The sequence below is a fragment of the Brachypodium distachyon genome, chromosome 3 (assembly GCF_000005505.3).
Source record: "Brachypodium distachyon strain Bd21 chromosome 3, Brachypodium_distachyon_v3.0, whole genome shotgun sequence".
Taxonomy (NCBI): Eukaryota; Viridiplantae; Streptophyta; class Magnoliopsida; order Poales; family Poaceae; genus Brachypodium; species Brachypodium distachyon.
The window spans coordinates 50,829,848-50,843,553 of NC_016133.3; the positions used below are offsets into that span (position 1 = coordinate 50,829,848).

Genomic DNA, 13,706 nt, shown 5'->3' on the forward strand with positions numbered 1-13,706 from the left:
TTGAGCACGGGCCACAGGATGTTAGCTTCTGTGTTTGTGTGCTTGCGTATACTGTGTGAGCCCGAACGTCACACTCCACAAACAAAAGTCTACTGTAAACTTTTAACGGGCCCGTGGCTAGTGATGTTGACACAATCACACAATGCCGCTGATAATTAGAGCCTGACACTGCGAGTGCTGGCAAGGACATGCAACCTTTTTATTGTTGGACGCAGAGTGAACATTGACGTACGAGTGGCAAGTAATCGAAAGAGACCTAGCTGCGAGACTTGAGATCGAGGCCGGGTTTTTTAAGTTCATACGTCCGTAATTTCTTATGTTTTCCCGTAATTTTCTTCCAGTTTTACAGCCAATTATCCATGGTCGATCAGTCACCACACATGCATGTTCCTCGTTTCCCTCTTGGGACTTGAATTTTCGCCTAGCCTAGTATAGTACACGCTACTACTATCCTAATAGCTAGTACTAGCATTTTTTGACGTACGGTGCTCCGTTAGCTGGCTAGTAACGTGATCCTATGCGCGCCTATATATGGCCTATTTAGCTCTATCGCCCTTCCTCGTGTCCTCTTCTCACTTCTACTGAAGGTCGAACACTACGAATTGTTCAGGTTCCGGCAGGCGGCAGGTGTGGATAGAATCGACTTATGGAGATAAGATAATCCCTGTCCTGATATCAGGATCCTCGTGTATTCATTTCCCTCGCAAATTGCAGACGGTAGGTTGGATTGAAGTCGATTTGCAGTACGTGTGCGTGTACAGCAGAATTAATCCCATTTGTCGTAATTTGGCCTCTTCGTTCAAAACTCCTCCTGTGCACGCAAACTAAAAAGGCATCTTCAGCTAATCGGACACCTGCTTTAGGAATAATCTGATTAGCATCCTGTCCACCTGTACAATACCAATTGACGCGCAATATTGTCAGTCTTTTAATCGGTACTCCACATGGGTTAGCAAAAAGCTAGCTGAGGTGTTGCGCAGATGGAATACTTTCTGATCACATCCTAGTGACCGATCGACCAGCTAATCCTAGTTTCAGTCAGTTTATCTACTGTAAGGGGACGAGTAAATGGAAGACATGACTTGCTAAAATTTATCAGTTCAACCAGTCACTGATTCAGGTACCCGAGGATGGCTCGCTGCTAACTTTTTAAGAGAAGATCGATGGACACAACATGTACTGCTGTTCCATCGGTCTTTCTGTATCTGCGGTTCTGCGTTCGTGTGTCAGGTGCGAGTGTGGTTGTATATATGGACTAGTTAGTGCATGCATGATTGTCCTCCCTCACGTGTCAACTGGCCCTTCTTTTTGCCGGGGTCAACTCTCCTTACTTTTTAATCAGCGCTCTGTCCCGATCCAGTTCTCAGAAAGAATCGATGAAATGGTCCATTGTTAATTGGAGTACATGCGAGCTAAGTGGGACACCCCATATGCGTACGAGTACGATCGTGGACACTTTGGGAGCAAAAACTCGTTTGGTTAGTGCGGGCATCGTTACGGTTCACCCGATGGAACCGGCACGTACGTACCATACATCATACTCCATGGCGATCTGTGGGCAGATTCTCATGGATCGATGGGCATCTCGCCCGGCGCACGTCTCCCTCCATGCTTGCGAGCGACCCGACCTAGCTAAGGGTACGCAGATCGCCCAAACCCAACTGCCCACGCGAGCTCCGACAGGGGCGCATAATGGCCGGGGACCCGGCGCGCCGGATGGTGGTCCTGCCTGCGGATCCATCCATCCATCCATCGTCTACTAGGATTTGCGGCCTTTTTACGGCTTTGTGGCTTTGTTGAAAGCAAGCCCCGTGACGTGGGACGGTCGATCTATGTGCTCCTGTGCTTTTTTTGCTTATGCCCCGAAACCGCGAAACGTACGTATGCCCATCAGCTTGCGGCCACGTAGTACCGGGGTGTGCCGTGGTGGTCGGATCCAGCACGCGGCGACCGGGCAAAGCGGGGCATGTACGTACGTGTGCCGGGTGATAATCGCCGGCTTCGGCGCGCGCGCGCGTTGGGGCGTTCGGCTCCGGGCACGCTGGGCTGAGAGGTGTCGGGTCTTTCTTTTCTCGCCGTGGTCCTGAAACCCTGACGGCGTGCCGTGCATGTGGGCGTATGATGTGGTCTCTTTTGCGTGCCTCGGCGCAGCACGGCTAGCATCTCGATCCCCTCTTGCAGTACCACCTACGTCTACATGGCTACTACTCGTTTCTTTATTTTTCGGTTCGGTAAAATGCACGCGGTGTAATCAACGGTGCAGGTTCATCCATAATACTGTTGGGAGGGGATGGAGATGACCTAGTCAAGAGGGGACTACTCTACAGTACAGTGACCGTGAAAGAGGAGTATGCTTCAAGGCATGCACGCTGCAAGTGCACGCGCTGTAGATAATGCAGACAGGCAAAGGAATTGAATTCGCCCGGGCTTGGAGACTTACATTGGGATGCTTCCATCAAGAGGAGGAATTGATTTTCTTTTCTTTTTGAAACCGAACGATCGTAGTAGTTGATTCTTTGGCTTTCAGACTTCAGAGTTTGGGCGAACGTACCTTTATATTTCTTCTGCACCCTAAGGTCCAATGGCTATATGCAAACTCTCGTCTTTCATCATATCCTGCCTCGGGGAATAATAAATTCTCTCTTTATTGGTTAGGTACCCTAATCTTAGGTGGTAACCACCGAGTCAAACAAACCTTCAAGCTGGTCAATTTTGTTGCCAACAAGGCTATGAACAACATCAACACAAATCAACAAAAGCCAACGTGACAGCTCAATGAGCCAAAAAAGTCAAGCAAGACTAAACTAAAACGAAATAACCCAAGTAGGAGGGAGAAAGACCAAGAAGAAGTTAGAAAGGGGGAAGAGGGGGCTAAATGAAAAATGAGTGGATCGTACCGCAAATGTTCCACCATGAACCAATCTCTCAATATTTGGTATATATCAAACATGGACCGAATTTGAACTTCTTACTTCCCCTTTCTCCTTCCACCGAAAGTAGTCATTTTTTATAGCCCCTAACCTATAAATACATCCAACGAGTCATACTTTTATTTCATCATCACTTGAATAAACTCAAAGGGAGGACTTGTAAAAAAACTCAAAGGAGGACCTAGAGAGTTCCAAGACATGTTAGGTGCCCTAAGGTTGAGTCCGAGTACATCCCTAGCGTCGCTGAATTTTGAAATTGTGTCGGGAATTCGAGTATGACCTATCCAACTAGTTGAGCATGACACTTGTTCACGAGACAACGAGATTTATTTTTCTATTAAAAAATTTTCAACGTATCGACTTTGGCGTTCTCTAATAAGGTTGTCATATACACGGTCCAATACCATCTACACCCTAGAGCATCAACATTCCCCTAATACTCAGTAGACGTGGAAATAGTCATTTCTCAGTTAATATGGATAGTCGTTTGATCAAGATCTTCCCATCTATATTGTAGCTGCACGGATCTCATGTTCTCAGCTATGTCTCAAAATAGTTATTTGTCGATCACCTGAGATAGCAAAACCATACATTTTTTGAGTTCCCATTTTTTAATTCAAATTGCGCTTACGTCGTTATTTTCCCCTTATGATGACCACTTCCATCCTAGAGTCCCATTGAGAACAGTAAGAATAATATAAATCTTATTTAAATATTAATGTACCTAAGTTTAGTGACAGATTTTACAACTGTGATTATATTTTGGTAAATACAAATTTAATATATGTACAACAATAGCTAAATGTCTTCTATTTGACTGCACATCTAGCCCAAAAATGTTGAGAAAAAACTTAGGGAAACATATAACAACATAGCATAAAAGGCAAAACTAAAAGTTACAACAATATACATGACGATCCCATGGTCGGCTCACTTTTCCACTCCGTCGGATGTTGGCGGCGGAGAAGAGAAGGGGAGCCGAAAGGGTGACGATCAAAGCTCTCAAGGAAAAGAAGAGAGGAGAGAGAAAGGAAAGAATCAAGAGGCCCTCCTGACGATACCACTGGCCCGTAATCTTCTTTCAAACGTACAGTGAAAAAAAATCAATGCTTCAATATGTTTCTCGAAATAAAATCACTCCCATTCCAACCGGCAACCGTCTCTTCAACGGAGGTGGAGGATGAATCATTTCTTTCGTGACTTTGCCTACAGAACGGTGTCATGAAACCTCCAGCAAGCAACACGGCCCTGATGGAACGGCACAGCCTTTCGAAACGGCACGAGCCGTGCCGTTGTTACGCCGGTCGGACGGCACGAAACCTCCTCTCCTGTGTCCTCTCACTGACAGCCTGACCCCGTGGCACCCGAATTTAACTCGCCTTGTACAGGACGCTTTGCCTTGCCTTCACCGGTTGCCACCGGGGACAGTAAACAGCAGAAACCGGCAGGCAGTAACGACACCGCCCGCCACCCCTAGCGGTAGCGCAGCGCAGCGCAGGCAAAGGCCGAAGGGGGAGGGAGTGGACAATTTACCGCGACGACAGCAACGACGGCGACGCGAGCACCAACCACCCTTAAGTAAGACGAGAAGGAGGAGGAGGAGGAGGAGGAGGCAGCGGGTCGCGATTAAGCTGTCGCGCGCGGCAGGGAGTGGCGAACTGGTGGATCTAACGCCACTTGCTGCTACGACTTCACCATCCCCTTCTTCTTCGTCTCCCCTCGCCCCACGCCTCCCACCCCCTTCCTCTTCGTCTCCCCCTGTCTCGCAATTCCTCGAGCATATCGCGCGCGCGGTCTCGATCTCCGCGACGGGGACCAATGCCGGCAGCGCGATGAGCGTGGAAGACGAGATGGTGGGGGAGGAGGAGGAGGCGGAGGAGCACTTCTACGAGTCGCTCGACCGCATCCTCTCCTCCTCGGCCTCCTCCACCTCTGCCTCGGACGACGACGGCGACCACCCGCGCCGTAGACGAGGGTACGATGCCGCCGCCGCCGCGGCGGCCCTCGATCTGTGGACCTCCCAGCCGGCGCCCATCCAGGAGCGGCGGCACCGGCTGCTCCAGCTGATGGGGCTCGCCGGGGACCCTGCCCTCGCGCGATTCGAGATGGGCCGATCCGTCTCCTATGGCGCCGTGGGCCCGACGCCGGCCTCTCCCGTCACGCGGTCCAGATCGGACGGGTCCGCACCTGCCTCCACCGCGAAGCCTCCGCTGGGAGGCGGCTGTTTGCGTTCGACCTCGTCCGACGCATCTGATGCCACGCTGGAGGCGGTAGAGGAGGACCCAAGCTGCTTGATCAGAAACCTCGACGACGGCACCGAGTTCGTGGTGAGGGAGGAGTCCGGGCTCCGCGAGGTTGGTACCGGGCGGCAGCTCACTGTGGAAGAGTTCGAGCTATTCATCGGCCGCTCCCCCATCGTCCAGGAGCTCATGCGCCGCCAAAGTGTCGCCAACTCCAACTCCCACTCCAATTCCCAAAGTGGCGCCTCCACCCCCATGGAGAGGTCCAGCTCTGGCTCCAGCAATGGCGGGGCGCGATCCAGGCGGCGTAGCAGCTGGCTCCGCAGCATCCGCAGCGCAGCTGGTTCCATGGTCAACTATTCGCGTGACCGCCGAAGCGACGAGAAAGACACCCTCTCAGAGAAGGGTGGGCGCGGTTCCAGCTCGGCCACGGATGACAGCCAGGATGGTGTTTCACTCCATGGCCCAGACCGTGTGAAGGTGCGTCAATGCGGGAAGTCATATAAGGAGCTCAGTGGTCTGTTCATGAACCAGGAGATACATGGACACAAGGGGTCCATCTGGAGCATCAAGTTTAGTCCTGATGGGCGATACCTGGCAAGTGCTGGGGAGGATTGTGTGATCCATATTTGGGAGGTGTTGCAGTTCGGGAGGATGAGGGAGGAGATGGAGGTGGAAGATAATGGGACCTGCAATCCGTTTGTGAACATGACATGCAACGAGTCATCAGAGCCAGTGTTGGCATCGGTTGCTACAGAGGTTTGCCATTGGGACAAGAAGCTGCCGGCAAAGGCTCTGCGCAGTCGGAGATCGGTACACTCAGACCGGTTGATGGTGCCAGAGCATGTGTTTGCACTGTCGGAGAAGCCTGTGATAACCTTTGCAGGGCATTCAGAGGATGTGCTTGATCTCTGCTGGTCCAAATCTCAGGTAATGCTCACATTTTGTTAAATCTCCCATCAATTCCGATGTGCAAATACTATTTTTGAGTACAATCTCAGGATGCAAACTGTGCTGTAGTGTCAAATGAATGCCATGACTTGGCAGAAAGGATATATGTAATTAGAAATGATCAGGGACACCACCTCGTCTAACCTTTTCAATTTGCTATCCTGATCAGGTGTACTGAAATGCACTGGCACTAAAAAGGATAAACTAACTGGTTCAGAATTGGGCAGTTTGTTGTTGAAGCAAAAACCACTTTGTTATGTTCAAGTAATTCAAAATAAATTTGACAAAATCTGAAACATAAGCGGTTAGCGGAGCTTGGTATGTGTCGCAGTATTGATGACAACATGTGTCAGGCCTGTATATCCAGTCATGCATGCCGTCTCGTCCTGCTGTTTCTATTAACACTTGCACATTTATCACATTACAACTTAACGTATTAAATTAAGACTTAATATAGCTTCAATTACAAGGAAACCGCTAAAGCCTTAACAAATGGCATTATCTGTTACTGTTATGTAGCTATCGGTTATTTGGTTCTATCTTTATCTTTACTATTATAAAGATGACAATCGACGGCGGCATTCATCAACCCTCGAACCGCCCGCCTCTTGTTAAATCTTGTATTAACAGTTGAGAGCGGGTATAAAACTCCTGCCTCTTGTTAAATCTTGCACGAACATATAGAATGAGAGCCGGCATATGATACTATAATCTTTTAAAACATGCATGTATTATATTGTTTTATAGTTCGTAGCAACGCACGTGCCATGTGCTAGTTTACCAAAGAACTTCATTTTGAGCGACCATTTCCCCAACTTTGTACTTTATTGTTCTTTTGACTGCATGATCTGGTTGGTGGCACGTTCAGATCTCATAGACACTCCATCTCAAATTTAGAGGTGGATTGGCTAGGTATAGGGCACTGGGATGAGAGGAACGAGATAAAATTTATTTGGATAGAGAGAGACGAGAGAGGAAGCTGGTGAGGGCTTCTTCACTGCTGGGGTGTGTGAGGTGACAGCGCACTGAATTGTGGTGACCTTGCACATAGATGAAGGGGGTCACTGCTCTGAGGCTAGTGAACATGTACGGGAGGAGGGTACATTCCGTCGTATTGGATTTAGAATATGACAGATTTGTTGGGGAATGGGTTCTCTAGTTGGATGGTCTTTTGGATCCCGTGATACCTTTTTACAGTTTACTCAAACCAAACAAAAAGTATTAAATGTATTCAGGTCAGGATGTAACCAGAATACAGCATAAATGGCCAGTGTAAATGACTGAACTAGCACATCATATTGGGTCTAGAACCTGTAATTATGGAAATTGACTGGGCTGATATTGCTTTTCGTTCTCATAGTTACAAAACGGTAAGAAAGATATAATACGAGCCTGTTTTATAGCAAGAATAATTAGTCGTTGTTGTTTCAAGGTTAATCGATTTATTCGTCTCGATAATATTTTTCCCTGTTCACTAATAAATCGATTAATCAAACCCATGTTTCTATAATCAATTCGATCCCCCGGGCCAATCCGAGGACGCCTATGAAAAAAGAATTTTTGAATCTATTTGTTAAAATCTAGGTGGTGCGTAATTCTTATTTAAATAATGTAGTTAAACATCATTTCCACTGGTTACAACAATCCCCCCCTTGAAGTTGTTATTGTCAAATTTTCATCAGAAATTTATATCCATAATTTTAAAAACTGTTTGCGCTGTTTTAAGCTATGAGCATTACCTATGATGTAATGACCACCACCATCCAAAGAAGAGAAATAAAAAGATAAAGAGAATTTTCTTGGAGATAGCATCGAAGTTGCTCCCTGGTCATTCATTACATCACCCGTCAAGTTAACTCAGGTTTCTTGATCATTTATGCTTTCTTGACATCTATAAGATAGACATTTATAGTGTTAATTCTACATGGTATGCTATTTAAGGCCCTCTTTGGATCATAGGAATTTTGGAGGAAAAAATATAGGTTCTAATCCTAAGGAATAATTCCTATACATGTCCGTTGTATCATAGGATTGCACCAAAGGAATTTTACAGGACAGGAAATTTTCCTCCAGATTTTGGAGGGATCCAAGAATGAGGTCTACCTCATGGAAATTTTCCTTTGGAAGTTTCAGTTTATCTTCTCTCTATCTCTCTCCTCTATTACTCCAATTAAGCATCTAATCTCACAATTCCTCTGTTTTCCGTATGTAACATCCAAACACCTCTTTCAAGCAATTATTGTGTTTTCGAGTCCGTTGTATTCAACATGGCATGGTATTCTAATCTTACGTTTTTCCTATTGCTTTTGTTTTTTCGTCCTTAATTTGACTTTATCTTGCAGTGCAGAGTATTGTTTATTTAGTACTAATAACTAAACATTGACCATCTCACCCAAAATCATTTGCTAACTGGATTATCAACCATGCTTTCCATACTATTCACCAAATCTAATCCCTACAATAAACTGTTTTTCCATGGTGCAGAAAACCTCAATTGAAGTTAGTGCATTTCAAGCTAACTTGAAGTTTGGGGACTAATTTTTAGAGTGTGGAATTTGTAATGAGTTCATTTTAGCTAGTTACAGTTATTCCAATCCCTTACTTCATTTTTCAATTACTGTGCAGTACTTGCTTTCATCGTCAATGGATAAAACTGTACGGCTGTGGCACATGTCAAGCACTTATTGTTTGAAAACCTTCTCCCACAGTGACTATGGTAAGAACTTTGTTTTTCTGAAGATTTCTCTGTCTCTCTCTCTCTCTCTCTCTCTCCATGAGCACACACACACACCTGATTACACTGTCCTTAATTTTCTCATATCAATTTCTTTATTCAGTGACTTGTATCCAGTTCAACCCTGTTGATGATAGATACTTCATTAGTGGTTCTCTGGATGAAAAGGTTCGAATCTGGAATATACCAAAACGTGAAATTGTTGATTGGGTTGATCTACATGAAATGATCACTGCTGCCTGCTATACCCCTGATGGAAAGGTTTTACTTTATAGTTCTGCAAATGGTCAACAGGAGTTATTCGACTGTTGCATGTTTGCTAACAACTTTTTCATACTTTTTGAAGGGTGCGCTCATTGGCTCTCACAAGGGCAGTTGCTATGCATATGATACATCTGGTATATCTCTCTCTCCCTCTCTCATTTACTTGCACTGTTGTGCACTTGCATTTTTAACCCTTTTACCCTGAGGACTGGTAGTCGGCTAGTATTATCAAAGACTGCATTATACTGGTGACATCTTGTTTTATAAATTGAATTTATGTGATTTTTACCGAACTAACTTCATCTTTGTTTGTCTTCTGAGCAGATAATATGCTTTGTCACAATAAGAAAATTGATCTCCAAAATAAGAAAAAGAAATCCAGCCAGAAGAAAATCACAGGATTTCAGGTGCTTACTCTGAAGAATTAAATGTCATATTAATCATACTGCACCTGACATGATATAGTTGTCCTGTCCTGTTATGTGCTGACACTGAACAGTAGTTCCTCAATAGTTTGTCCCAGGGAGTTCTTCAAAGGTCATTGTCACATCTGCAGATTCACGAATCCGAGTTGCTGATGGTTTTGAACTACTCCACAAGTTTAAAGGTTAGCTGGACTTGGCTTATTTAGGTCCACATTGGTGCGTGGCATATCAATTCCACTTTCTTGTGATTATTAGTTACATTTTTTTTTCAGGGTTTCGGAACACAAGCAGCCAAATCTCAGCTTGTTCAGCCGCTAATGGGAGGTACATAATTTCTGCAAGTGAGGATTCGCATGTATATATCTGGAGATACAATGATGATTCCAAACCAAGCAGAAAGAAGAACATAGTCTCAGTTACAAATACCCATGAACACTTTCACTGTGAGGGTGTGACAGTTGCTGTTGCTTGGCCTTGTACCAGCGTCACAGTGACTTCTAGAGCTAACTCCAGGAAGCAAGACGACCTGGACTGTGTGTCTGGTAATAGCAATATACTTGGATCTGAACCTGCTAAAGAGGATGAGATGCCTGCTATTCAGCACCAGAGCAACAACAGCATCAGAAGCAACAATTTAAATCACAATGGTGACAGGGTATCTGCGACCTGGCCTGAAGAGCTCATGACAAAAACAAAACAGAGCCCGAAGTCCAATACTAGCCTTCCCAGTGACGAAGATCAAGCTCCAAGTCAATCGGCCTGGGGATTAGTGATTGTGACAGCAAGCCGTGATGGTCGAATCAGAACATTTCAAAACTTTGGTTTTCCTAGTATAGCATCGATCTGATTACGTGTATGATAGGCAGTGCATTTCAGGCCTGTAGTTTTGTGTACAGATAGAATGGAGATAACGGGTGAGTTGCACGGCATTGAAGGATTAAATTTCGTTACTCCTTGGTGCGCCTGCTTCAGAGTTCGGAATCTTCAACTAACATATTGTCAGGATCCAGCTTCTTTGTTATGGCATTCATTTGCCCTAAATTGTACATGAAAGTGAAGCCCTAGAAAGAGTGACGCCGTCAGCTGGTTTGAGTGAGATCTTTCTTCGTTCATTCAGAAGCTTCAACCTTGTACCATTTGGCCGTTCACCTTCCATATTTTGTTTTCCTATTATATATTCTTGTAAGGAAAAATCTCAGTGCTACAGAAAAGAGAAAATCAAAAGAATTACATATCGTTGGAAAATTCGTTGTGCTGCGTTCTCAACTTCTGCATGCTGGATTTAAGTACTCAGAACTCAGAAGTGAAAAATTGCACTCTGTTGCTTTTGACTCAATCAGGGGTCTTAACATTTTTGTTCTTTCATTCCTATCATGTTTGCATTCTTTTACGGAGTACATACTTTTTCTGATTTTAGAGCAACTCCAGCCGCGCCCTCTAAAGGCCCCCTAAATGGGGTGGGGGGCGTCGGCGCGAAAATTCAGACCAGCCGGTCTTCCCAATTTGTTATTTCACTTTTGAATTTAGACCATCCGGCGCGGCCCAAAAAGTTAGCCGGCATCCACCGGGGGGGGGGGGGGGGGAGCGGGGTGCCGGCGTCAGCGCAACGCGTTATTGCGACGGACCCGTCTTGTCAGCGACCAATTAATTGCCCCACCAGTTTCTCACTGGCCCTTCCTCGGCTCCCGAGTGGATTTTAATGGCGGTAACCCGCCGGTTGCCATGCGGCCACGTTTATCGCCGTGTTCACACGCCCGCTGATTCGCATTCCGGTGATATAAAAAGGGGCATCCACCGGCGGTAGTCGGCATTTCTCCTCTCGGCGCCTCCTCTCCTCCCTCTCGCCCTTAAACCCTCTCTCTCGCCATGGCTTCCGGCGACGAAACATGGCGCCGGGTGACGCTCACGCTCGAGGAGGCTGAGGCCCTCCACGAGCACGAGTACACGGCGCCGCCTGACTGCCGGCTGCCGACGCACCAGACTCTCAGCATCGGTGGCATCCCAACGCCGCCAGTGCCAACGGGCCCTGTCCGGACTGCCGTCGTCAACGCCCACTGGTGGCACGGGCTGACGGCGGAGGAGTGCGAGGACCCCGGGTGGAATCGCGCCAGCGGGGCGAACTGCCTTTCTTTGCCGACCGCCTCGCCGTGGACATAACCCGCTATGAGGGCCAAGGCGAGCGCCCGCCGCCGGGCCGTTTCAACATCAACGGCCGGCGCCGGTTCCAGCACGGGCGCTTCGTGGCGGCGGTGCTCGCGCACATCGCCGCTGGCGATCACCCTTGCCGTCACCGGTACGGCGGGCCAACCCACTCCCCCGGCTCCGGCTCTTCCCGCAACGCCTCCTCGCCGGCGCTGCGCATCAAGGAGGAGCCGAGGTCGTCTTCCCGCCGACGGGGGCCGGAGCCGCCTTGCGGCCATCTCCGCCTGGTCCGGCCAAAGCCAGAGCCGGAGTGGGCGCCGGCCAGGATGGCGACCCCGAGGACTTCCCGGGGCAGCGGGCGGCGGAGCGCGAGGCCAAGGAGGGCGAGGCCGAGGCGTGGAGAGCCAAGGAGGCGGTGAGGGAGGCGGCCAAGAAGAAGAAGGCGGGGAAGAGACCGGCGCCGGAGGTGAAGGGGGAGCCGATGGACATTGACTCCGACGAGGCCTACCTCGCCTACTTCAGCGCCCTCGACAACTAGGCGGGCGTTTTTTTTGAATTATGTAATGAAAAAACTTTATGTTTAACTAAATGTCATTGAGTTTAGTTAAATTTCACGTACTTCATTTAAATTTCGCCGAATTTAGCTAAATTTTGCCTTTGGGGGAGTTGGTATTGGGGGGCGCGGCTGGATCACGGCGGGCCCCTAAAAAAATCCGTCGTGGCCCCCCAGACGGCCTAAAAAATGGGTACGCCGGACGCCAAATGGGGGACGCAGCTGGAGATGCTCTTAGCACGAGAAAATCCAATGCCTGAGAACAGAAACGCCGTAGAAGTGCCCTAAAAAAAGAGAAACAAAAAAGGCAACATGATGCATTGATGCAGGCAACCTCTGTCCTCGAAGCCCTCTGGCCAGGATCGAAGGGATCAAGGGGGTGTTTGGACAATGGCTAAAGTTCAACTTACTAAAATATGAGTATTTGTGTACATATCCCACATGACAATGTCACATAGTTTAAATGCCACCAAATAAACAATCCACGACATTTATTCACTTTCCATTTTCAAGGTAGTTAGATATGCAAGCACATCAAGGGGCGACTTCTGTATGTGCCAGCTACACAATATGTGCCAATAAACGTCTATGGCACATAATAGAGTAAAATGCATCACAGGTTCCTATTCTTTTGCGAAGGTGTCAAGTAGGTTCCTAATATTTCAAAACGCACGTTTAGGTACTAATTGTTTGTTAAGTGATTCATCGCAGGTCCCTCTGGTGCGCATTTACGGCTGCATGACGTGGCTGCCATCTAGGCTTTGGCCATCTTACAGAAAACCCCCTGCGTCTCAGTCCCTTCCATTTCGCGGTTCCTGCAATTCTTCTCCCAGGCTTTGTTCTTCCCCGAGAGCAGACAATAAACCTTACACTTCGAGTGCATATATACTAGCTGTTCTATGAAGTCCTTAGTCCAAATAGTCGACCATGTGTCTACTACACATCCATCAAAGTAATCAATTTGCCCATCTACATAGATCTTGTTCATGCCAAATCCACACAAAAATCCCCCATGATTGATTTCCACAAAGAAGAGCATGTCACTTATTCCTACCAATCAAGAGGACGAAATTTATGTTACGAATCTGTTCTACTCATCATCCACTACAAGAAATCGACCAAATCGAAGAACCAACGAGATTAGAGTTGGGAATCAGAGAGATTAGGGTTGTAACCGGAGGATTTCATACCGTACCGCGGTTGCGGTGCCCTGGGCAGCCGCCGCACTGTTTCCATCTCGCCGACGAGGCGCACGACCCGCCCAGCAATCCTGCCGGAGCCGCCTGTCCCTGCCGCCGCCTCGTCTATCTCCAATGAGATGGAGAGGAGAACGAGGAGAGAGGGCCGCGAAATGAGAGGGGGATAGGTGCGCGGGGGGGGGGGGGGCTCTGTAAGATGGGCAAGCCACGTCCTCGCCTGACGTATGGGCCCAAGGGCTAGGTGGCAGCCACGTTATGGGACCTGGGA

The 13,706-nt window shown here is 47.7% G+C and overlaps 1 protein-coding gene across 1 annotated transcript; it reads left to right on the plus strand.

Annotated features, from left to right (window-relative positions):
* The first annotated feature begins 4,762 nt into the window (after positions 1-4,762).
* On the plus strand, positions 4,763-10,791 carry LOC100827380 (WD repeat-containing protein 44). The gene is made up of 7 exons (XM_003569907.4): positions 4,763-6,100; positions 8,747-8,837; positions 8,959-9,116; positions 9,202-9,253; positions 9,444-9,526; positions 9,633-9,726; positions 9,817-10,791. Exons 1-7 carry the CDS (start codon positions 4,763-4,765, stop codon positions 10,389-10,391), a joined length of 2,391 nt encoding a protein of 796 aa, XP_003569955.1. The 3' UTR covers positions 10,392-10,791.
* Positions 10,792-13,706: the final 2,915 nt, after the last annotated feature.